Source organism: Eretmochelys imbricata, chromosome 14 (assembly GCF_965152235.1).
Source record: "Eretmochelys imbricata isolate rEreImb1 chromosome 14, rEreImb1.hap1, whole genome shotgun sequence".
Classification (NCBI taxonomy): domain Eukaryota; kingdom Metazoa; phylum Chordata; order Testudines; family Cheloniidae; genus Eretmochelys; species Eretmochelys imbricata.
The window spans coordinates 50643056-50668832 of NC_135585.1; the positions used below are offsets into that span (position 1 = coordinate 50643056).

Consider the following 25777-nt stretch of genomic DNA (forward strand, 5'->3'; position numbering starts at 1 on the left):
GAGCCCTGGGCAGCCCCCAACACTCAGGGCACACAGACCCCACCACCACAGGGGTGTCTGACAATAACACACTCAGAGCCGGGTGTGTTTGTCGTGGGGGTGGGGGGTTGAGGGGGGTTTGGGTTTTTTTCCGTGTAGCTGCTGCACCCTGAGGGGTTAGTCCCCTGATCGCTCCCAAAGCTGAGAAGAGCTTCTCTCCGCCCGCCTCCCCACATCCCCCCTTTCCCTCGCTGTGCCCCCCACTCACGTCTTCCCCCATTCCCGACCTCGCTCCCCTCAGCCCCACAGTCCCCCGATCCTCCTCCATTGCCCCATCTTCCCTTCCGTGCACCCCTGCCCCCATCCCAGCCTGCCCCCGGCATCCCCTGCACCCGCCTCCGGCCCCTCTTTATCCTCCTCCCCCTGCAGCCCAGATGTGATGGGGGGGGCCCCGCTGCAGGGGGGGATGGGAGGGTCTCTCTTACCTTCCCCCCGAGCGGGGGCCCCCGGGGCAGGGGCCGGGCCGGGAAGGGGCCCTGGCCGGGCTGGGGGCTCTGCCCTGGGAGAGGCTCCCGGGGAGCAGCGGGCAGGGCCCGGCTGGAGGTTCCCCTCTCCCGGCTGCAGCCCGGGCTCCGGGCTCCCAGCACCAGCCGCCGGGGCTCGGGGATCTCGCCGGGAGCCAGAGTCCCCGCAGCGGCTGCGAGTCACTTCCTGGGCCGGGCCTGAGCCCCGCGCTCGCTCCCCGCAGAGCCGCCCCCCAGCCGCTCCTGGGTCCTAGCGATCAACCCACCAAAGGATCAGCAGCCCTGTGCCCGGCTCCTGTTACACTCACAGGCTCCGAGGTCACAAGGGACCATCATGAGCATCTTGCCCAGGGGTTCTCACCACCAAATTTGGTGGCCTCAGAGGGTGGCCAACAACTCTCGCTGGTGCCCGCTCTCACACTTGCCCCTAAAATCCCAATTAACTTTACTAGAAACCAATCAATATGCACAGAGGTAAGAGGAGGGAACACTCCTCCTAGTGTGGGGAACTTTTCTGGCTTCTACCAAGCCCCAGAGGAACTGGCTAGCAAAAGGATCTGAGTCCTTTACCCAGAGGCCTGCATGACATCGAGGACCCCTCCCCCCCACCCGCTTCCACTCTGGACCCCCCTAACCCCAAGGCTAGGCCCAGGGCTCCTGAGGTGCTCGACCCCCAACCTTGTGATCACTCAGGACAGCTGTCCCCATTGTGGGGTGTTCTCTCCACTCTGGAAGCTTCCTTCATCATTGCACAGAGTTAAAAACAAATACAATTTATTAAACAGCAAGTAATACAAAAATAAGGAGAAAAGTGGGAAAGATGAAAGGAAAACATGTCACCACGCTCTGTGGGGGGGAACCCCAAACAACCCTCTCTGGAATGCCAGGGCACTTCACAGTCTGTCCCTCCAACGTCCCAGGCCTCCTGCCCAGACGCTGACTGTGCTGCAGGCATGCCCAGGGTTGGACACTAACTCTGGTGTTGGCCTCAGGCTCTAGGTAGTAGGACCCTTCTTCCTAGCGTCAGCTGCTTCCTGTCAGGGTTATGAACCCCCACCCAGTCTGGCCTGCAAGGCCTCTTGGCTGAGGGCCTCTCCTTGCCCTGGGCCCTTTGCCCAGGGTCCCCTTCGCTCACTGCTCCCGGCTGTTCCAGTTTCCCTCTGCCTCCAGCCCAGCCCAGCCCTCCTCTCTCCTTAGCCCCTCCTGCTCTGCTCTAGCCCAGCCAGCTCCAGCTGACACAGAGGAGAGGACCCGGCTGCTGACTCCCTCATTGGCCTGCCTGCCCTGTCAATCAGGCTGACCTACAGCATTGCCCCCCCACACCCCTTGTCAGTCTCAGGATCTTCATTTCTCATTGGCCCTTCCCCTTTCTTTCGGTGTTAGGAGACGGCCTAACTAATGGCCAGCCCATTAAGTTTCAGTAAGGGGCCAACAATCCCCTTACTCCTATAAACATGAAAATCATAATTTCTTTATTGGCAGTTAGTAAATCCGCTGCTGTGAAAAATGCAATTTCTATGTTTGCTAAAAATTTTCACAACCTCTCAGCTAGCGACTCGGGTTGCCAATTTGGGAATATTTTAAAAATGGACACTCAAGTCGGAGTGCTGCAACCTCCCCTGCCCCGCCTCTTCCCCCCAAGGTCCCATCCCTGCCCCACCTCTTCCCTCCAAGGCCCTGCTCCGACTCCACCTCTTCCTCCAAGGGTCTACCCGCCCTCCACTTCTCTTTCCCCCTTCCCTGCCTAGGTCAGGAAGGGCTTGTCTGTGGAGCCGGGGCTGGGAGCTGCAGCTGCCCAGTGCAGGTAGGAGGCAGGCCCGGCTGAGTCGGCTCTGATGGGAGTGATAACCCAGTGCCTCCCCACCCGCAGTAACTCGACTTTGGCTGTCTGGTCAGTAGATGTGATCGGACACTGTCAGGTTGTTAGCCGACGGTCAAGGATGTTTGGTGAGGTGCCAGCTATGCCCGTTTATACCATCCGTGACTTTAACCGCTAGGACGCACTGTCCCTTCGCGGCAGGCAGCCCGGGCTAGGCTGACGGATGCCCCAAGGTCCTAACCACCCGTGACTTTAACTGCTAGAGCTCAGAGCTCCTTCGCAGCGGGCAGTCAATACTGACTGACAGGTGCCCCAATGGCAGCACTAAGAGCCTCTCCACACCCGTGACTTTAACTGCTAGAGCTCTGAGCTCCTTCGCAGCGGGCAGCCAGGATTGACTGACAGGTGCCCCAAGAGTTTGCCCCGTGGAGGCGGCACAACTCAACGCTAGGCTCTTAGTACTCTCACCTAATGGCCAGGCTTTAGAGCCAAAACGGCTGAGGTTCTTTAATTGTGTTGGCTGCTTTACAGTAAACCAGAGAAAACAAGTCAGGCTTATGCATAAATGGTTACCAAAATTTATTAAGCTAGATTCTAATCATGTGGTTACAAAATTGCTAGTGCCTACTTATTTAAATGTAGAGATGTTACACACACAAACAAGTTCCAAAACTGAAGCCACAATCCCAAAGAAAGAAAACAAAGTATAGAGCTCTATTTCAAAATATGTGTACACTAAAGATAGGAGATCAGGTGTGGGTGCTTCTTACCCTCCTTGCATCTCTCGATTCCAGCGGTGCCAAGCCAGGATCGGTCACTCAATTCCGCGGAAAGACGAATAAGGGACAAGGCGTAGGGACCCTCTTAGCTGCAGAAGCCTTGGGAGGCTGTCACTTATCTGACCAGCAGATAGATAGTGAAAAGCACTCAAAAATCATGGTGCTGTAGGTCCCCTACTTATACCTCTGTACTCCTTTATTCTCTTTCTCCTTTCTTATGCCAAATTGAGGCTGGTCTGTCTGGGTGACGCCAGCTTTCGCAAGAGTAGTTTACACTTGCAAGGGAGAGAAACAATAAGTGTTGACTACTGGACATTTCTTTTATCAGGGTAAATATTTTCCCAACTAGGATGTTGGTGTGTGTGCATCACGCTAGTTAGTAGGGGCTAAAAGCCATGTCTGTCACAGGGCCTCTGCCTGCTGTGAGCTTAATCGTTGTATCTGCCCCCAGAGGCACACCTGTGCTTTCACAGCTTCAAAGGCTGTGCTGGAGTATATGTTAAGTGCCCTGTTCCGGCTTCCTCCTGTGTTTCCAGCAATGCTGGTCTGAGGGGGGGGGGCTGGCTGTCTGGCTACATTCCACCCCCTGATGCACCACACTACATCCCAGATTGCAAGGTGGCGGTGATGCCAGCACCTCTTGCCCTCCTTGGGGAAATCTAGAAATACCCAACAACCAAATTAGAGGATGAGGGTTCGCGGAATTGGTTAGGATCCCTTTTTAGCTCTAGGTATCTGATTTGCGTGGAGGAAAGAGCAGTTTGAATCAAACGCTTCATAATACATAAAGTTACACAAAAAACAATTACAATAATTAAAAAGGTTAAAACAGTATTCACAACCGAATGTAAAAACGGGGAGAGGGAAAACCCCAAGTGTTGAGCTAACCATTGCATCCATGAGGTTTGTCCATTCTCAGCCACTGCATGTAAAATTTTAACTGCACCTTTAATAGCAACCACATCTTGCTCTATTTGCCCTGAATGATTTACATAAAAACAACAAGATTGGTTGATGACAGCACACACTCCTCCTTGCTGGGCTAGGGTAGCGTCTAGTGCTATTCTGTTCTGCAGAGCATATCGGGCCACAGACTGAAGTTGTTCATTTAAAAGCCCTAATGCATCAGCAGTATGATTCAGAGCAATTTCCAATTGTCCAGAAACGTTTGCTATTGCCATCTCGAGCTCAGTTATACCTAACCAAGGTATAAGTGCACGTGTAAATCGGTGAAAACCAGAGGGCCGTTCAATCAGGGGGTTGTAGGTGAACTTTCGTTTGGATCGGTGTATAAAACTTCCCAGATTTGTTATTCTGGGGGCATCAACATGAGGGTGTACTGTTAGTCCCTCGGGTACTGCATGTCCCAGTGAACACCTTCCAGTCCAACCTACAGGTAGATATTTATATGCCTTGTCCCCACAAATAAAGAACAAGCCAGGTTCTTTACTAAGAATAGGTGAATAAGGTCCTCTGTGCCACCTGCCCCCCTCAGGTTTAGGTATGGGTTGGTGATATGGAACACAATATCCCATCTTAATGTTAGTACAGAGCAAGACTATTAACAAATCTTCTAAAATTTGATCTGAGCGAAAAAGTCCATTTTCATTACACTGATCTAATAAGGAGTTAATAGATTTGATTAGCAATGGGTTATAAATGTGTCCGGAACTGGGAATAAAGAACAGTGATTGGTTATACCAATCTCTGCTTTCAGGGTATCTACTCATATTCAGGGGAACAATTGTGGCATTATATATGCTAAAAAGGGGTCTATGTTCAAGTGTGCCATTGATGGGACCTTTCCAACATTTTAAAGTCCTTTTGTCATTCATGGGTGGGTAGGTAGTCCAACCCCCACTTTTTTGATCAAATACAATTGTATGGGCACATTGCTGCTTATCTAGACTACCCATTTGTATGTCACCCTGAGTTTCAAAACAAATAGGGTATACTTCTTTAGATGATCCCGTTACATATTCCACAGGCCGTCCCCAAACAGTGCGATGCCATTGTCCCACCTCCCCCGAGTCATTGCGAGGGTTGTTGGTGTACCATGCTGGTCCCCACTGAAAGATGTCGCTTTTGTTCCACCAATCATTTAGGCTGAGTGGTACAAATTCAATTCCCAGTCCATTGGTTGAATCTAGCAAGGTGCACATCCAGCAATTTGTAGCACCAGCGGCTGAGGCGATGGTTTGGATTGCTCCCCGAAGAGGATGTTCTGGTATTGCCAAGGTGACTGGAGCCAACAGAAGGATCATGAGAGCTTGCAGGAACATATCTCTGGTGGGTCGTGTTCTAGCTAAAAAAACTTATTTTAAAACCAAAAGCAAAAATTACACCTGCTATTATAAGTAATGGCAAATATATCAACAGTCCATAGTAGTCTCTAGTGATCAGACAGGTCTGTTGCATGGTCCATTTTGCTGACAGGTTAGCTGGCAGGTTGCGCGGAACCGTGGGACCATTCCTGCAATAAATCACATGGTCAGCCGGTCTTGGATGCGATCCAAGCCTCTGTAATGGTTATTAGCCTTTTATCAGCATTTAAAGCACTCCATACACCTTTCTCTTTATAGGCATGCAAAACGCAGGTAAAGGTTCCCAGGGCTGGGTGTTTAATCACAACAGTGTCTCCGGGAGCATACTTGGAACTGTGCAGTGGTGTTCTGGCAGGGGAGATAGCTTTCCCTGTAGGGAAGAATCCCCTGCTGATTGGACTTCCTGTAGGAGTCTGTCTGTTGTTTAATCTCTGCACCACTTCGTCCAGTCTGTCTCCCCATGTGCCATCAGTAGGCTTCAAGTGATTCTTTAGCAACCCATTCCAGCGCTCGACCATGCCATTAGATTGGGGTCGATATGGAAGGTGGAAGGTCCATTGGACTCCATGTTTAAGGGTCCATTCCCTTACAAGTTTATTCTTAAAATGCGAACCATTATCTGATTGGATTTCTTGAGGCATTGGGACAATTGCTGTTAAGCGGTTTAGTCCCATAACTGTGGACAACCCTGTTGCCAATCGGGTTGGATATGCAAAACCAATCCCTGAAACAATTTCTACCCCAGTCAAGATGTATTTCCACCTCTGCCTTGTAGTGGGCAGTGGTCCAACATAGTCGACCTGCCAGGTTGCCCATAGTGTTTTTCCATCTCTTAGCCTGGCAAACCGTTGTCCTTCTGCTATATGTTTTCTAGTCTCAGCACAAATAGTGCAGGCTTGCACCAGGTCTCTAGCCTGTCTGTGGGTGATAGGCCACCCCCTGATATGTGCTTGCCGCACTAACTCATCACTTCCTGTGTGTCCTAAATTATCATGTAACCATGAATATAAGCGTTCCCATTCTACTTGTGCGGTAAAGAGCTGGGCAGCTGCATCGGCTAAATTGTTTAACTGTGCAGCTGGGGTATTATTCCTCTGATGAGCTGAGACATGTCCTATAGACAGGGGTTGTTGCAGGGCATGCTGATATAACCACTTCCAGTATTCCAGTCCCCAGACTGGTTTACCTCCTATTTCCCAGTGGTTATTTTTCCAGTTAGTGATCCACTGAGTGGCACCTGCCCAGACCGCATAGGAGTCCGTATATACTGCGGTGGCTCCTGCTTCACAGGCCAGTTTAATTGCAGCCAATTCTGCAAGTTGTGCTGACCCATCAATTTCAGCAGTTAGGGGTGCTGCAGAGGCGTCTGCAGGCACTGCTGCAGCTTTTCCCTTCCATTTTCCTTTGACCAGCCTGGCACTGCCATCAGCGAACCATACTCCCTCAGGCTTTTTAGCAAAATCTCCCTGGATTGTTTTTAACTCCAAGGGAGTATATTGGCGGGTGGTAATTTTGGTAAAGTGTGTTGGAGCTTTACTCCCTTTTCCCTTTTTACCTCCCTTCTTTGTTTTTGAAGAGGTGGATGGATAATTGTCATCCCCTTCTTCATCCAGCTCTGCCCCACTCAAATTTTCCTCATGTTCTTCTGATTTGTGATGTGTGATAGCAGGTCTTAATTTTACAGAGGGACCTTCCTCCTCAGAGGAGGGGGACTCATCTGCTGAATCCCAAATGTCTCCATCCCATTCCTCAGGGTCTAGCCAGAGAGCAGTCTCAACTTTAGCCCGGTTGATACTGCGTGTTTTAGTCTCCAGCTTTTCCCTTCGTTCTATCCCTTCTTTCTCAATTAAGGGAAGTAATCTTTTCTGAAGATGTTCCATATCCCTATTCAGTGTTCTTACTCTGGTATCTAAATTCTGGCATTCCTTGTGCAGTGTGTCCCTTTCCTGTTGTAGCCTATTAAATTCTATTGCCAGACTATGATAATCCTTACAGGCAGCTTGCCAAATGTTAGTAAGCAGCCATATACAAGCACCTTTTCCTTTCCCTTTCTTCATCTTGCAGGCAGTTCTCCAGTTACAGAAATGCTGCCAGATCTCTGCTGGTTTTCCCCAATATTTCTCCAGCAGTTCTTTGCTCCACAGAGGATTTCCCCATCCCTCTTGGGTCAAACTTTTCTCTAGCTCAGGGAATTCTGTGGTGTTTATCATGACTGGTTTCATTGTGTTACTGTAGTGCAGCCTATATCACAATCCTGTTCGTGACGCCAATTTCTGTTAGCCGACGGCCAAGGATGTTTGGTGAGGTGCCAGCTATGCCCGTTTATACCATCCGTGACTTTAACCGCTAGGACGCACTGTCCCTTCGCGGCAGGCAGCCCGGGCTAGGCTGACGGATGCCCCAAGGTCCTAACCACCCGTGACTTTAACTGCTAGAGCTCAGAGCTCCTTCGCAGCGGGCAGCCAGGATTGACTGACAGGTGCCCCAAGAGTTTGCCCCGTGGAGGCAGCACAACTCAACGCTAGGCTCTTAGTACTCTCACCTAATGGCCAGGCTTTAGAGCCAAAACGGCTGAGGTTCTTTAATTGTGTTGGCTGCTTTACAGTAAACCAGAGAAAACAAGTCAGGCTTATGCATAAATGGTTACCAAAATTTATTAAGCTAGATTCTAATCATGTGGTTACAAAATTGCTAGTGCCTACTTATTTAAATGTAGAGATGTTACACACACAAACAAGTTACAAAACTGAAGCCACAATCCCAAAGAAAGAAAACAAAGTATAGAGCTCTATTTCAAAATATGTGTACACTAAAGATAGGAGATCAGGTGTGGGTGCTTCTTACCCTCCTTGCATCTCTCGATTCCAGCGGTGCCAAGCCAGGATCGGTCACTCAATTCCGCGGAAAGACGAATAAGGGACAAGGCGTAGGGACCCTCTTAGCTGCAGAAGCCTTGGGAGGCTGTCACTTATCTGACCAGCAGATAGATAGTGAAAAGCACTCAAAAATCATGGTGCTGTAGGTCCCCTACTTATACCTCTGTACTCCTTTATTCTCTTTCTCCTTTCTTATGCCAAATTGAGGCTGGTCTGTCTGGGTGACGCCAGCTTTCGCAAGAGTAGTTTACACTTGCAAGGGAGAGAAACAATAAGTGTTGACTACTGGACATTTCTTTTATCAGGGTAAATATTTTCCCAACTAGGATGTTGGTGTGTGTGCATCACGCTAGTTAGTAGGGGCTAAAAGCCATGTCTGTCACAGGGCCTCTGCCTGCTGTGAGCTTAATCGTTGTATCTGCCCCCAGAGGCACACCTGTGCTTTCACAGCTTCAAAGGCTGTGCTGGAGTATATGTTAAGTGCCCTGTTCCGGCTTCCTCCTGTGTTTCCAGCAATGCTGGTCTGAGGGGGGGGGGGGGGCTGGCTGTCTGGCTACACAGGTCCCCTTTTCCACCGGACTTAATGGTTGAAAACCGGGCACCTGGCCACCCTAACAGCACCCACTGTGCCAGAAGTGCTGGGAACGCGTCAGGGACAAGTTCTGCTTTCCGATGGTGGAGGAAGGAACCAGAGGGCAGGTGGGTTAGACTCATGTAACCCTTCGCCCGTCAGAGTTGGCAGCAACAAGGGCCGGGTTCAATATCTAGGGGATCCATTCCAATAACACAATGCAAACCGGCTCGAGCCCCCACCCAGTGACCTGGGACAAATATATACCACCCCCGCTGGGCGCCTCCAAGAGGCAATACTTCCCCTCTCGCAAGCACATAGTCTGAGTGTAGCAAAAAGCCTTTTAATAACAGAGAGAAACAATGTGGCATTATGTTGGAGAAACACCACCAACAGGATTCATAACACAACCCATGAGCAAAAAAACCCACCCCAAGCAAATTGGGGCATGCCCTTTCCCTTTGGTTCTTGAGTCCAGCAACCCCAAATCACCCAAAGTCCCAAAAGTCCAATGACCCAAAAGTCTCTGTCCCTGGTCAGGGCAGCTCCAGAGTTCGAAAGTTTATCTGCAGAGCTTTACCTCCCAACCTGGGTGGAGATGGGGGCGGGGGTAAGAGGCACCTTACATGATCTGAAGCTGAGCACCCCACAGCTCCATAGGCCTCCGCTCCGCTCGCTCGCCGCCCCACGAACTGCTTCGCTCAGCTCCGCTCTGCGGCCCACCAGCAGCTCCCGCCATCCCACGAACTGCTCCGCATCCCACCAGCAGCTCCCGCCGTCCTATGAACTGCTCCGCATCCCACCAGCAGCTCCCGCCGTCCTATGAACTGCTCCACCAGCCTGTCCACAAGGCACTCCAGCCGTCCCGCAAACTGCTCCACAATATATCTTCAGGCTCCCCCACTACTTAACACAACGCTCAGTGATTTCAGCTCTTAGTCAGTTCAGCTCTTTGGTGAATTCAGCTTGTAGTAGGGGAGCCTCAGTGCTGGTGCACCATTAGCCCAAAGTGAGCTCAGCAGCCTGTAACTAGACTCCTAATGGAATCAAAATTAGCTCTGATATTCCACAGTGGAGCGAGGAGGAAGTGCAATTAGCATGTAAGGCCCTCACAAAGGAGCCCATACCACCAAGTATTAATACTTATCCCCAGCCTCTCTCAATTCACAGAGTTTTGGAACCCCATGACCCTTGCCTAGCGAGTGCTACTTAGTAGATGGTGAGTCCCTCCCTTAGGAGTCTGACTAAGATCATAGACATCAAAGCTGTGACTCCTAAGCATGGAGATCCGGGGACAGGGTGGTATGTGACACCGTGGGAGATGGAGGGATAGAACGGAGGCAGGTTAAACTTTCCATGGCTGGGACAGAGGCTGCTGTGTGGAGAGAGGAGCGTGACAGTGAGAGGGGAAGGAGGGAATCTCTCGCACTCACCCCGTTGCCCTGAAATAGCACAGAAGCGAAAACTCCACATTTTATTGTCCCTTCTCCCACCTTTTTAGCATCTAGTTAATTCTGGCCCATAAGGGATAAAATGTACAAACACTAAATGCTTTTCAGCACGGCCTGGAGCAATGCGAGACTATTTGGGAATGAGACAACCTGGCCCCGAAGGGGGAACTCAGGGACTAGCAATCACTCTGCTAACGGAAGGTCGGGGGTCAGAAACTGTGTTCCCGTCAGGCTACGCAGCTGAACTGCAGGCTATGGAGGGCCGTGGAGGCAGGCAGGGAGAGGAGCCCCTCCCCAGGCTTGGCCCAGGTCCAGCTTTGAGCCGGGGATGGGGTCAGGAATCCCGACAGCTTCCCTTCATATTTTACAGCAACTGTTACGAATTATTCCAGTTAGGACACTTACACTTCGTTTCTAGGCTGAGGCAACCAAATAAAGACAGACTGCAGAGTGTCTCAGAGTTTGTAGGTTTATTATGCTCGAGCGTGGTACCGTTCTCTTAAGCTGAACGGGACCCCGATTACAGGTTACACAAAGATTATATACTGTTGGCAAAACATCCTGCCTGTGTGCCTCGGGGCGCATAACCCAACAAACAGGCCTTCTCCTTATCTATCACCAATCCCCTGCAGCCACCTTCCCCCTGCAAAAACGCTAAATTAGCAGCTATTTCAGGCATGTCGGCTGGTTCCTGTCTCCTTTGTTTCCCTTCTCTTGAAACTGTCCAGCTGTCCACCCTGAAGGATCCTTCCTTCCTTCTTGCTACATGGTGTGCTCACTTCTAGTTAATGGCCGAGAGGAAATCCAAAATGGAGTCACATATGCTAACTAGGTTAATTTCCCCTAACAATTATGAACAGGAGGCTGCCAGGCACCTTTCCTACAACTTTCCTGTGACGAGATAACTGGTTCTGTGGATGAAGGGAAAGCAGTGGACGTGGTGTTCCTTGGCTTTAGTAAAGCTTTTGACACTGTCTCCCACAGTATTCTTGTCAGCAAGTTAAAGAAGTATGGGCTGGACGAATGCACTAGAAGGTGGGTAGAAAATTGGCTAGATTGTCGGGCTCAACGGGTAGTGATCAATGGCTCCATGTCTAGTTGGCAGACGGTATCAAGCGTAGTGCCCCAAGGGTCGGTCCTGGGGCCGCTTTTCTTCAATATCTTCATGAATGACCTGCAGGATGGTGTGGATTGCACCCTCAGCAAGTTTGCAGACGACACTAAACTGGGAGGAGAGGTAGATACGCTGGAGGGTAGAGATAGGATACAGAGGGACCTAGACAAATTGGAGGATTGGGCCAAAAGAAATCTGATGAGGTTCAACAAGGACAAGTGCAGAGTCCTGCACTTAGGACGGAACAATGCAATGCACCGCTACAGACTAGGGACCAAATGGCTAGGCAGCAGTTCTGCAGAAAAGGACCTAGGGGTTACAGTGAATGAGAAGCTGGATATGAGTCAACAGTGTGCCCTTATAGCCAAGAAGGCCAATGGCATTTTGGGATGAATAAGTAGGGGCATTGGCAGCAGATCGAGGGATGTGATCGTTCCCCTCTATTCGACATTGGTGAGGCCTCATCTGGAGTACTGTGTCCAGTTTTGGGCCCCACACTACAAGAAGGATGTGGAAATATTGGAGAGTGTCCAGCGGAGGGCAACAAAAATGATTAGGGGACTGGAACACATGACTTACGAAGAGAGGCTGAGGGATCTGGGATTATTTAGTTTACAGAAGAGAAGAATGAGGGGAGATTTGATAGCTGCTTTCAACTGCCTGAAAGGTGGTTCCAAAGAGGATGGATCTAGACTATTCTCAGTGGTAGTGGATGACAGGACAAGGAGTAATGGTCTCAGGTTGCAGAGGGGGAGGTTTAGGTTGGATATTAGGAAAAACTTTTTCACTAGAAGTGTGGTGAAACACTGGAATGCGTTACCTAGGGAGGTAGTGGAATCTCCTTCCTTAGAAGTTTTTAAGGTCAGGCTTGACAAAGCCCTGGCTGGGACGATTTAATTGGGGATCGGTCCTGCTTTGAGCAGGGGGTTGGACTAGATGACCTCCTGAGGTCCCTTCCAACCCTCATATTCTAGGATTCTACCACATTCTAAAGGCCACTGTCCTCCGATCCCACTGAGGAGTACCAAAAGAAACTATACCAACTGCTCAGGAAACTCCCTGATACATTATGGGAACAAATCTACACAGACACACCCCTAGAGCCCCGACCAGGGGTATTCTATCTGCTACCCAAGATCCATAAACCTCGAAATCCTGGACGCCCCATCATCTCAGGCAACGGCACTCTTACAGCAGGATTATCTGGCGATGTGGACTCTCTCCTCACACCCTATGCTACCAGCACTCCCAGCTATCTTCGAGACACCACCGACTTCCTGAGGAAACTACAACGTATTGGTGAGCTTCCTGAAAACACCATCCTGGCCACCACGGATGTAGAAGCTCTTTACACCAATATTCCACATGACGATGGGCTACAAGCTGTCAGGAACATTATCCCTGATGAGGCCACGGCACACCTGGTGGCTGAGCTTTGTGACTTTGTCCTCACCCTCAACCATTTCAGATCTGGGGACAATTTATACTTTCAAGTCAGCGAGACTGCTAGGAGTACCCGCATGGCCCCACAGCATGCCAACATCTTTATGGCTGACTTAGAACAATGCTTCCTCAGCTCTCGTCCCCTAGCGCCCCCCCTCTATTTGCGCTACATTGATGACATCTTCATCCTATGGACCCATGGGAAGGAGGCCCTTGAAGAACTCCACCTGGATTTCAACAATTTCCACCCCAGCATCGACCTCAGCCTGGACCAGTCCACACAAGAGATCCTGGAAACTATAGTGCAAATAAGTGATGGTCACATAAATACCACCCTATACTGGAAACCTATTGACCTCTATACTTACCTACATGCCTCCAGCTTCCATCCAGGACACATCACACGATCCATTGTCTACAGCCATGCCCCAAGATACAACCGCATTTGCTCCAATCCCTCAAGCAGAGACAAACACTTACAAGATCTTTACCAAGCATTCTTAAAACTACAATACTCCCCTGGGGAAGTGAGGAAACAGACTGACAAAGGAAGATGGAGACCCAGAAGTCACCTTCTACAGGACTGGACCAACAAGGGAAATAACAGAACACCACTGGCCATCATGTACAGCCTCCAGCTAAAACCTCTCCAGCACATCATCAACGATCTACAACCTATCCTGGAAAACGATTCCTCATTCTCACAGACTGTGGGAGGCAGGCCAGTCCTCGCTTACAGACAGCTCCCAATCTGAAGCAAATACTCACCAGCACCACACCACAGAAACACTAACCCAGGAACCAATCCCTGCAACAAATTCCATTGCCAAATCTGTCCCCATATCCACTCTAGCGACACCATCATAGGACCTAACCATATCAGCCATGTCATCAGGGGCACATTCACGTGCACATCTACCAATGTGATGTATGCCATCATGGGCCAGCAATTCCCCTCTGCCACGTACATTGGCCAAACCGGACAGTCTCTATGTAAAAGAATAAATGGACACAAATATGACATCAGGAATGGTAACATACAAAAGCCAGTAGCAGAACATTTCGCTCTCCCTGGACATTCAATAACAGATTTAAAAGTAGCCATCCTTCAACCAAAAAACTTCAAACACAGACTTCAGAGAGAAACTCCAGAGCTACAATTCATTTGCAAACTTAAAACCAACAATTTGGGCCTGAAGAGGGACTAGGAGTGGCTGGCTCACTACAAAAGCAATTTTCCCTTTGTTGGTATTGACCCCTCCTCATCAGTCATTGGGAGTGGACCACGTCCATCCTGTGTGGATTCTCCCATATTTAATGAGGTATGATCTCTGTCTGAAACTTTTCCCACAGTCTAAGCGCTTGTGGGGGTCTCTCTCTTGTATAGATTCTTCCATGTTGAACAAGATCTGATCTCCATGTGAAACTTTTCCCACAGTCCAAGCACTTATGGGGTCTCTCTTCTGTGTGGACTGCCTGATGACGAACAAGGTATGACTTTGTTATGAAACTTTTCCCACAATCCAAGCATTTGTGGGGTCTCTCTCCTGTGTGGATTGCCTGATGTTCAACAAGGTGTGACTTTGTTATGAAACTTTTCCCACAATCCAAGCATTTGTGGGGTCTCTGTCCTGTGTGGTATGCCTGATGTTCAACAAGGTGTGACCTCTGCATGAAACTTTTCCCACAGTCAAAGCACTTATGGGGTCTCTCTCGTTTGTGGGTTGCCTGATGTTTAAGAAGGTGTGAACTCTGCTTGAAACTTTTCCCACAGTCAAAGCACTTGTGGGGTCTCTCTTCTGTGTGGACTGCCCAATGTTTTACAAGGTATGACCTCTGCTTGAAACTTTTCCCACAGTCAAAGCACTTGTGGGGTCTCTCTTCTGTGTGGACTGCCCAATGTTTTACAAGGTCTGACCTCTGCTTGAAACTTTTCCCACAGTCAAAGCACTTGTGGGGTCTCTCTTCTGTGTGGACTGCCTGATGACGAACAAGGCGTGACCTTCGTATGAAACTTTTCCCACAGTCCAAGCACTTGTGGGGTCTCTCTCCTCTGTGGATTGCCTGATGACGAACAAGGACTGATTTCTGCTTGAAACTTTTCCCACAGTCCAAGCACTTGTGGGGTCTCTCTCCTGTGTGGATTGCCTGATGTTTAACAAGGGTTGACCGCTGTATGAAATTTTTCCCACAGTCCAAACACTTGTGGGGTCTCTCTCCTGTGTGGATTGCCTGATGTTGAACAAGGTTTGACCTTCGTACGAAACTTTTCCCACAGTCCAAGCACTTGTGGGGTCTCTCTCCTGTGTGGATTGCCTGATGATTAGCAAGATAGGACTTGCATATGAAACTTTTCCCACAGTCCAAGCACTTATGGGGTCTCTCTCCTGTGTGGATTGCCTGATGATTAACAAGCGCCGACCTCCATGTGAAAATTTTCCCGCAGTCTAAACATTTATGGGGTCTCTCTCCTGTGTGGCTTTTCTTATGTGAATTTAGTGCTGACTTTGAACTGAAACATTTCCTGCATTCAACGCACTGAATGGGCTTGTCTACAGTGTGGCTTCTCCCATGGTCATTAACATCTTTGCGCTTATTGACGCTTTCCCCACTGTCCAAGCATTGAAATGGTTTCTCTCCCGTATGGACTGTCTGATGTGTAACAAGTTGTGATCTCACAGTGAATCCTTTCCCACACTCAAGGCAGTACCAGGGTGTCTCTTCCTTGGGATTTGTCTGCTGCTCTCTGGGATTCTCGTCTCCTCCCCAACCATTCACAGATTCATCGACTTTCTTCCTGGGTTGGTTTATCAGAAGCCTCTCTGACCTGTGCCAATTTCTCCAGGCTTCTCCCTGATTCCAGCAAGGGGAAAAATTCCCTTCAGCTCTTCCCAAAAAGGTCCCCTGTGGTTCCACTTCCCCAGGAACTGCCTCATGATGATTCCCCTCCTTCTTCTCACTCCCTCGCTCAGCACCTGCTGGGAAAGACACAATCCAGAGAGGAGTCATTGTGCTGGGGAGAAAGAGGAATAGCACTGAGGGAAAAGCCAACACAAAGACTGAGCAATTGCATTCTGCCTCCACATCCCACCCAAACACTTACAAGGAAGGAGAGACGGGAAGGGTGGAATGGCGTGAGCAATATCTGCTGACCATAGCCCTGCTCTCGGTGAGATGAAGAAGAACTGAGGGCGTTACTCACATCGTATTTTGGGATTCTCAACTTTTTCCTTCATTCCCTGGATGGTTTCTCTGTCAGGCCTCACCTGTGCTGGTTCATCTCAGAAGCCTTCTGTCCTTGAAATCCTGGAGATCGGACACCCATAGCTCTTCCCCTCGTTCCAGCCGGGCGATAAGCTCAGGTTTGGGAATGGGAAATCCTGTGCAGAAGGTGAAATGAGTCCGGATCAGGGTGCATGGAGCATTGGTGGAGGATCTGTCACAAAGGACATTCCGTGAGTGGAACCTGTCCCTGTGCTCTGCTGGAGGAACGTGGAATCCAAGACGATGGGAACAGGGTCACTGAGCCCCCTTGTGCAGAGGACGTTGTCTGGGGAGGTGAGTTGAATTATTACTACACCCTCACTAGGCGTTCCCAGGATCTGTGCGCTCTGGGGGCCTTGCTGACTCACACACAGGTCTCGACTTCAGCGTACCTCTTTCTAAACCTGCAGAGCCCAGAGCTCTCCCCATGCCTGGAGCTATTCCCAAAAAGGAGGGAGATGAACAGAGATTTTATGTGCAGCCAAGAAACAACACAGACAAGACAATGCGGATTTATGCCTCCTTGAAAGCTGGAGGGTTGGGGATGGTTTAAGTTGTCCATTGGGTTTTGACTCCCATGTCCCAGTGGAGAGGGCACCGAAATGCATGTCTTTCTCACATGGCAGCTGTGCATTATGGAACCCATTCGCCTCTGCTCCAACTGACCAGGAAAGAACCTGACCACATTAAGACACACAGACCCCACAGCTTCTAATAACCGAGGGGACGGGAATCCCTTACCCAGCGAGGACACCGTCTCGTAGTTCTCCTGCATGACGTCCCTGTAGAGGGCTCTCTGAGCGGGGTCCAGCAGAGCCCCCTGCCCCTGGGTGAAATAAATAGCCACCTCCTCGAAGGTCACCGGCGTCTGAAACACCAAGAGTCCCCCACTCAGCACCTGCTGCCCCAGCCACAATCCTACTACTCATGGGAAAGGAAAAAAAAAATGTGAAGCAGTGGGAGGGCCAGAGTAGCAGAATCCCACCCCCACCCTGCTCACAGCAGCCAGGAGGCTTCAGGGGGTGGAGAAGGTGAGAGCTCCCTGTCCGCCCCAGCACACGGAGCACGCCAGGATCTTCTCATTTCCCACACGCCTGCCAGCCGCAGACTGGGACAGGAAGCAGAGCTCTGAGCCGGGGACAGGAACAGGAATCCTGACAGCTTCCCTTCGTATTTCACAGCAGCCCTGGGCAAGTGGGGTCAGGTTCCAGCACTGGGAGCCTGGAAAATGTTCCCAGCCCTGCCAAGGTGGTTATATCCTGCCTGAGAAATGGGGGAATGTCCCCTCCCCATTTCCCTGCCACAATGGGCCTACTTAGTAAATCAGTAGGTTTATCAAACCCTGACTCCTCCCTCCCACACCCAGCAGGTCCCTGAAAATGCCCTACCTGAGCTGGCTCCATCACAGCCATTTCCCTTCTCTGTCCCGTGGAACACTGGCCGATCTTTGGTGAAATGTGGACCTGATTTCTCAGCCTGTCGGGGCGAGAGGGAGGTTACAGAAGGGGCTTCTGTCCATGTCCATGTCCATGTCACACCCCAATTCCCCCCAGACTCTTCAGACTGTTGGGGACACTGGGGCATGGCCACTAGGTAACTCGAGTGGATGGAAGACCACGAGTGTCGATGAAGCCCCCTCGCACTAGGCCCAAGTGTCCTTGCCCCCGCCCTCCCCCACCAGGAGGCACTCACAGCAGTTATGCTGAGGATCTGCAACAATATGTTGCAGAGTCAGACTGCCTGAAACTAAACAAGGTCAAACAGGGCAGATATGGATGAACAATGCTGAATAAAGCAGCTTTATGTATAGTTTAACAAATGATACAAAAAACAAGGAAACTAGCTGGGAACTGGATTGGCTGGCTATATGGATACTTAGGGCAGCTTGCTATTGGATAAGTATGCTGAAGAAAGGATGTATAAAAGCCTGTGTAACTTCCTGCTCTGTGTACAGGATTTGAGATTCTCATCTCCCTGTACCTTTTTGAAGCTTCAAATAAACTTTTCTGCTTCTCCACCCCGTTGTGATTATTGGGTGAAGCACACCGGGTAGCGAACCCCCTCTCCACTGCTGTTGCTCGCCTCTGGCACTGGGTGCCAGCAACAGCTTTTGGCGTCCCTGGGTGGGCGACGAGGCTGCTATTTAGCCTTGCCCAGACCCCTCCTGGAGGTCGAGGATTGCAGCGAGAACCGACGCCCAGCGCGCACCCGTGAGTTCATTGGGGGCCTCGGAGGAGACGCGATTTGATCGAGCCTGGAGGGCACAACGCACTCATATAGTGGAGAAGCAGCTGTGGGCGACAGTGAGGAACCGGTCCCTTGGATAAGGTAGGAACCTTTGAAATCCGGATTGTATGCTCTGTTGGAACCTGGGGACGCCCAGAGTTACCCTGTAGGTATCGGACAGGGACAGAGCTCGGGGGTTAGGGCACAGTGTACGCCCCTAGAATACATTCTAGCAAACTGGAAGGTATTTAGTGCGGATCCGATGACTAAGAGCCAATTAAAACGATTCTGTACAGTTGGCTGGCCTCAATATCAACTAGAGGACCAGGAGTGGTGGCCACCAGGAGGGTCAATTAATTACAACACGATCCTCCAGTTACTCCTGTTCTGTCAGAGAACAAGAAAGTGGAATGAACATATGTATGCGCATTTGTTTCTGGCTTTATGTACTCGACCAGATATTTTACAGCACTCTAAATTGACTCCGACTGGTTCGTTAGTAGCTAATGTTAGTCCCCAGACCCCCACCCCCACTGTAATGGCAGAGGAGGTGTCCCCTTCGGCCCCCACACCCCCACCTTATAAGGGTAGGATGCCTCGGGTTACAGAGATTGCCCCCTCGGTGGGACTCTACCCTTTGCTTACCGAGACTGTTGTGACTTGCCCAGGGACAGATGGATGTCAGGCTACCACCATGCAAGTTTACACCCATGTGCCATTCAATCCAATAGACCTAGCAGCTTTTAAAACACAGGCTGGGGAATTCTCCACGAACCCAAGCCGGTTTATTTCAGTCTTTGAGGAGTGCCTCAGTCGTCACAAGCCGGATTGGGACGACTGTAATATCCTCCTGAGAACCCTGTTGTCTGAGGTGGAGAGGGATCAGGTTACATCTAAGGCAAGGGGAGTGTCAAGCGAAAGAAAGGAAGTTATCTGTCAAGTCCCTACCCCAAGCACTCATAAACGGCTCAAGGCATTTCTGGGTATGGCAGGCTTTTGCAGGATATGGATCCCAGAGTTTGGACTATGGGCTAAACCCCTGTACGACTGTGTAAAAGGAGCAGATCATGACCCCTTCTATTGGACCCCAGAGGCTGACAGGGCATTTGAAATCCTGAACAAAAAGTTAATAAAAGCCCCGCCTCTGGGCCTGCCGGATCTCTCTAAGCCGTTTCAGTTGTATGTACATAAACGAAAGGGGGTGGCCCTAGAATTGCTCACAGAGCTGTTAGGAGCACGGAGACGTCCCGTGGCTTATTTCTCTAAGCAACTGGATCAGGTTGCAAAGGGTTGGCCGGCATGTTTCCGGGCGGTCGCAGCTACTGCCCTAGTGCTTGAGGAAGCTGAGACGCTAACATTGGGAGGGGTTATGCAAATCTATACTGCCCATATGGTCCCAGCCTTATTGGATGCAAAGGGAGGGCTTTGGCTCACCCAGGCTTGGATTGCTCGGTATCAGGCTAAGTTGTTAGAAAACTCTGAAGTCACCTTACGGCCTTGCCCCTCCCTTAACCCAGCCACCCTCTTGCCAGAAACAGAGGAACAGAAACATGACTATTTAGAGATCATAGATGCCCACTACTCCAGCCGTCCAGATTTAAAGGATGTAGCCCTCCCAAATGCAGATTATGAGTGGTACACTGATGGTAGCAGTACCGTAATAGATGGGCAAAGGAGGGCGGGTTATGCTGTTGTGACCCTCCACGACACTGTGGAAGCTGAAGGTTTGCCTGCTGGGACCTCTGCCCAGCTTGTCGAACTAATACCCCTGACCCGTGCACTTGAACTGTCAAAAGGAAAGCGGGTCAATATTTTTACTGATTCAAAGTATGCTTTTGGTGTGCTCCACGCTCATGCTGGCCTATGGAAGCAAAGGGGAATGCTGACAGCCCAAGGCTCCCCAGTCAAGTACGGGCCCCAAATCCTCCGGCTCCTAGAAGCCGTACAACTCCCTTGGAAGTGGCGGTGGTACACTGTAAAGCTCATCAAAGAGAAGATCAAAATGTGGCCAGAGGTAACGCCCGGGCGGATAGAGAGGCTAAGCATGCTGCCACCCTGCCATCCCCTCAGACTGAGAACGCCCATATGCATGCCCTTATCCCATCAGTAGGGGAGCTTCCAACCCCTCAGTACTCTGGGGAGGAGAGACAGCTAACTGACAAACTCGGTCTCCGGGAAAAGGAGGGATGGCTCCATTCCCCAGAAGGGAAGGTCCTCTTACCAAAGGGCCTGATCCGGCCGGTGCTACAGAAACTACATCAAACCACTCATGCTGGCAGGGAAGCACTTATCCAACTAATGGGAAAATACTTTATCACTTCCGGACTCCGACCCCTGGCTGCCCAGGTACAAGCGGACTGCTTAGTCTGCCAAAAGAATAACCCCCGACCGGGACACCCTGTGCCACCAGCTGCCCTAGAACCCACTCCGGGCCCCGGACAAGTGTGGCAAATAGACTTTACTGAGTTTCCCCGGACCCAGAGGTTCAAATATCTCCTTGTCATAGTGGATCGGTTCAGCGGATGGCCAGAAGCCTTCCCATGCTTTAATTGCACTGCCAGAACAGTGGCCCTTAAGTTTGTTAATGGATCATTCCTCGCTTTGGACTCCTCCTGTGGATGGAATCTGACAACGGGACACAGTTCACGTCAAAAATCATCCAAAGCATCTCAAATGCCTTACAGATCCCCTGGAAACTCCATACGCCCTGGAGACCGCAAGCCAGTGGTGTCGTGGACCGTACCAATCAGACCCTTAAACGGCATCTCTCAAAAGTGTGCCAAGAAGCCTCACTGCGATGGCCTGATGCTTTGCCCCTCATCCTACTCCATATCTGCGTTCTCCCAAAGGGTAGATTAGGGCTTAGTCCCTTTGAATTATGTTTGGAAGGGCATGGCCTATGAATGGCACCCCGGTTCTGTCAGGGGAATGGGAGTTGGGTAATGGTTTTTTGTCTCAGTATATGTGTTCCCTGTCTGCTGTTCTCTTGTCTCTTCACAGGTATACCAAGGATTCCCAGCCTCTCCCCTTGGACTCTCCCGTCCACTCCTTACAGCCCGGTGACTCCGTGCTTGTTCGTACCTGGAAAGACGAGACTCTCCAGGAAAAGTGGAAAGGACCGTCCTGCTGGTCTCCCATACAGTAGCAAAGATCGAGGGACACAAGGACTGGATCCATCACTCTCGTCTGAAGGCAGTACCCGCCCCCTCGTCAGCAGAACAGTGGACCGTCCAACCTGCTGACTCCTCATCTAGTAACAAGCTCGGGCTAAAGCTACTGTTTAAAAGACACAAATAGCGGGCACCTTAACGCTAAAATGGGCCCACCCAGGTACTAAAGACCCTGGGTTGAAAAGACTCTGGTGATAATTAATTGGGTAACATTGTTATTCTCTGTATTGGTATTTTCAAACTGTGCATATCGGGAGAATAACTCCTTTTGTTTTGCTTGCGCGCCACATTGCTACTTTAACAAACCAGACTGATTGCTGGGTATGTGCTCCAACTCTACTGTCCCCCAAAATGGGAATGTCCCTTGACATGCTGCCCTTGACCCTAGCAGAATTAGCCGCCACCAAAGAGCAGGAAAGAACGGACTCGCCGTTCTGGAATAAGACCTCTTTACAGCAAGCCACCTATCAGGACCAGGAGTATTCAGTTGCAGTACTCACTGAGGGAGTGTTATGTTTTACCCGAAACCAATCTGATCACTATGGGCGTCCTGTGGGAAAGAGCTCCTGTGTTGTTACACAGTGGGCTGATGGGTATTGGATAAAGACCAAAAGGGGAGGCCAGCAGTGTGGGTATAATGGTTCCTCCCCTTTTAGGGAAACTCTTACACATAATCTTAGCACAAAAAAAGGGTTTGAAAATATAACTTGCCGTCCAGTTAATATCTCCAATGTAGCAAGCCAATAGTGGGTTTGTAGTGGTCCCTATGGCGAGCGTAATTTGAACGGCACAATTAGAAACGCCCCCACTTGTACCAAATCAGGAGGATGGGATGCCCCCTTAGGGGCATATGAACTGTTTGGAAAAACAGCTAAAAGCAGCCTTAAATATCCCAGGAACCCCCTTAAGAAACAGTCCTTACTGGGCCCTACAGGGTCACTATTTTGTATGTGGCCGAAAGGCTTACAAAGTGCTGCTGGCCAACTGGACAGGTAGCTGTTATATAGCTCGTGGAGTTCCTCATCTTTCCATAACTGCCACACTGCCTAAAGGAAAGATTGGAAATGCCCGAGACACCTCTGTTGAGTCACGAGAAAAGACCCTGCGGCGACTGACTATGGCATTGGAGGGCAATATAAAAAAATTCCCTCACAACCGAGAAGCTGGTAGGGTGCTCTGTACTGGGAATAGCGCCACTGTTTACCGGGCCAGCCATGGCATGCACAGGCCGCTATACTGTAAGGCTGCAAATGGTACTTGAGAAAGTTGACTTAGAGTTAAAGGACTCGGTTAGTGATTTAGGGTCAGCAGTAAAAACATTAAATAAAGAGGTACAGCAGCTCAGGACGTTTTCCCTCCTAAACAGGCTGGCTTTGGACTATCTCTTGGCATCCCAAGGAGGGGTTTGTGCCCTCGTCGCGCCCCGATGGTGTGTATATATAAATGATAGCAGTTAAGAGATCTATGAAAAGGTGGTACAGGCTGAGGCCCATGCCCGAGCCGGAGCATAGGTTGCCTATACTGCCCCCGAGAGCGATTGGTTGCAAACCTTGTTTTCAGGCTGGGGTTTGTCGTTTTGGCTTGGTGGTTTATTTAGCCTGATATTGAAACTTCTTTTTCCTGTATTGCTTGTATTACCAGTGTTATGCTGTGCAGTCTCATGTGTCAGGGCCCAAGTGTCCTTGCCCCCCCACCCCGGCCAGGAGGCACTCGCAGCAGTTATGCTGAGGATCTGCAACAGTATGTTGCAGAGTCAGACTGCCTGACACTAAACAAGGCCAAACAGGGCAGATATGGATGAACAATGCTGAATAAAGCAGCTTTATGTATAGTTTAACAAATGATACAAAAAACAAGGAAACTAGCTGGGAACTGGATTGGCTGGCTAAATGGATACTTAGGGCAGCTTGCTATTGGATAAGTATGCTGAAGAAAGGATGTATAAAAGCCTGTGTAACTTCCTGCTCTGTGTACAGGATTTGAGATTCTACTCTCCCTGTACCTTTTTAAAGCTTCAAATAAACTTTTCTGCTTCTCCACCCCGTTGTGATGATTGGGTGAAGCACACCAGGTAGCGAACCCCTCCCCTACCGCTGTTGCTTGCCTCTGGCACTGGGTGCAGGCAACAAGACCCTCCCAGTAACAGCATCTCTGAGCCAAATGCTAAAAAAAGGGAAGAACCAAAAGGGCCACTTTGGGAGATTTCCCCCCATTGCAGTGTAAACCCCTCTCCCTTACCAATAGCTGGAGCCCTCTGGTGGCATCACCTGAAGATTGAGCTGCCCTGGACTCCCCCGGCAGCCCCCAGGGGCAGGCAGGAAGAGGCTGATCCCATTGGTCCATCCGCACACCCCCCTGCCTGAGCCAGCAGTGACTCCGGTCTGACTCTGGTGTGGCTGAGATCTAAACTCTACAGGGAAATCAGACCAGGGCCCTGGGCAGCCCCCAACACTCAGGGCACACAAACCCCACCACCACAGGGGTGTCTGACAATAACACACTGAGAGCTGGGTGTGTGTGTGTGTGGGGCGGGGGGAGGGCGACGCTGGGTTTTTTCCGTGTAGCTTCTGCACCCTGAGGGGTTAGTCCCCTGATCACTCCCAAAGCTGAGAAGAGCTTCTCTCCGCCCGCCTCCCCACATCCCCCCTTTCCCTCGCTGTGCCCCCCACTCACGTCTTCCCCCATTCCCGACCTCGCTCCCCTCAGCCCCACAGTCCCCCGATCCTCCTCCATTGCCCCATCTTCCCTTCCGTGCACCCCTGCCCCCATCCCAGCCTGCCCCCGGCATCCCCTGCACCCGCCTCCGGCCCCTCTTTATCCTCCTCCCCCTGCAGCCCAGATGTGACGCGGGGGGGGGGGGCGCTGCAAGGGGGGGATGGGAGGGTCTCTCTTACCTTCCCCCCGAGCGGGGCCCCCCGGGGCAGGGGCCGGGCCGGGAAGGGGCCCTGGCCGGGCTGGGGGCTCTGCCCTGGGAGAGGCTCCCGGGGAGCAGCGGGCAGTGCCCGGCTGGAGGTTCCCCTCTCGCGGCTGCAGCCCGGGCTCCGGGCTCCCAGCACCAGCCGCCGGGGCTCGGGGATCTCGCCGGGAGCCAGAGTCCCCGCAGCGGCTGCGAGTCACTTCCTGGGCCGGGCCTGAGCCCCGCGATCCTCCCCGCAGAGCCGCCCCCCAGCCGCTCCTGGGTCCTAGCGATCAACCCACAGTAATCCAGCCCCCTGCCCAGCCCCTGCCCCCTGGGGGCCCAACCGCCCCTGGGCTCGGGGAGCTTCTCCCAGCAGTAAGGGGTCATCCCGCCTAGAAACTTCCCCTGTCACCATTCAGTCTCGCTCGCAGCCTCCCTGCAGGACTGACCGGGCACCGGCCGCTGGCTCATCAGCCCGTCTGCGGCAAACTTCTCTCCATATTGGGCTGGCAGAGGCCTTGCTCTCACCGCCTCTCTGGTCACCGGCTACTGGCCCAAAACCTCTGGTTGTTTGAGCTGACTGGGCCAGATTTGCAGGGGGGAGCGAGGGAAGGCAAAAGGAGAGAGAGCAGAAGTGGGGGTGGCATAATTGTTTAGACCACTGGCAGAGGTGAAAGTAAGCCGGTCTGATCCAGTCTGGCGGACCGGGCAAGAGCCGGGACACCGCTGACCGCACCGGCAGAGGGCAGCTTCCCCAGGCCGGTGATGTGAAGGGCTCCGGCCACCGGTACCACAGCGGAGCCCTGGGCCCTTTAAATCGCCGCTGGAGCCCCGGGGGTCCCGGCTGCCGCTGCAGCTACTGCTCCTGCCCTGATTTCAAGGGCCCGAAGCTCCCAGCAGCTGCTCACCTACCAGGGGGAGTTCAGGATTTAGCCAAAATCAAAGTCAGTGGAGTTGAGGATGTCAGCTGGCTCCCCTTCTCTGGTTTGCCCTGCTGAGCATGTCTTTCAAGATCAGGCTGATGAAAGCCCAACAGTGCCATGCTGGGGCCCAGGAGACAGCGGGTGTGAGACGTACCCCAGGGTACAATCTGGACTGTTGAACTGCTTAATTCTCCATCCCAGGGCATGTTTTACACTGCTTCCCAGGCTGGATAAAAATCAATGAGTTAAACAAAAATCAGTGTTTTTATTTAAATTGGATTTTTTTTTTGATAAAATGCTTTTTGAGGAAAAACCTTATCTAAAGATATGTTTAATTAAGATACATTGTAGCTCAAAGATATCTCATCATGGAATAGGGATTGTAAATTCTAATTCTATAGTATGAGACAATATA

The 25777-nt window shown here is 51.1% G+C and overlaps 2 protein-coding genes across 2 annotated transcripts in view; both read right to left on the minus strand.

Moving 5' to 3' along the window:
- The window catches only part of LOC144275278 (uncharacterized), a 20583-nt gene extending 19935 nt beyond the window's left edge, over nucleotides 1-648 (minus strand). Inside the window, exon 1 of the mRNA XM_077834474.1 lies at nucleotides 465-648. The gene's annotated coding sequence lies outside the window, so the exon portion shown is untranslated. The remainder of the gene's footprint in view (nucleotides 1-464) is intronic.
- LOC144275280 (uncharacterized) overlaps nucleotides 1-16999 on the minus strand; it is a 23751-nt gene extending 6752 nt beyond the window's left edge. Inside the window, 3 exon segments of the mRNA XM_077834476.1 lie at nucleotides 14278-15858; nucleotides 16147-16260; nucleotides 16886-16999. Of these exon segments, the coding sequence (XP_077690602.1) occupies nucleotides 14278-15858; nucleotides 16147-16260; nucleotides 16886-16919 (1729 nt within the window). The 5' untranslated portion in view covers nucleotides 16920-16999.
- Nucleotides 17000-25777: the final 8778 nt, after the last annotated feature.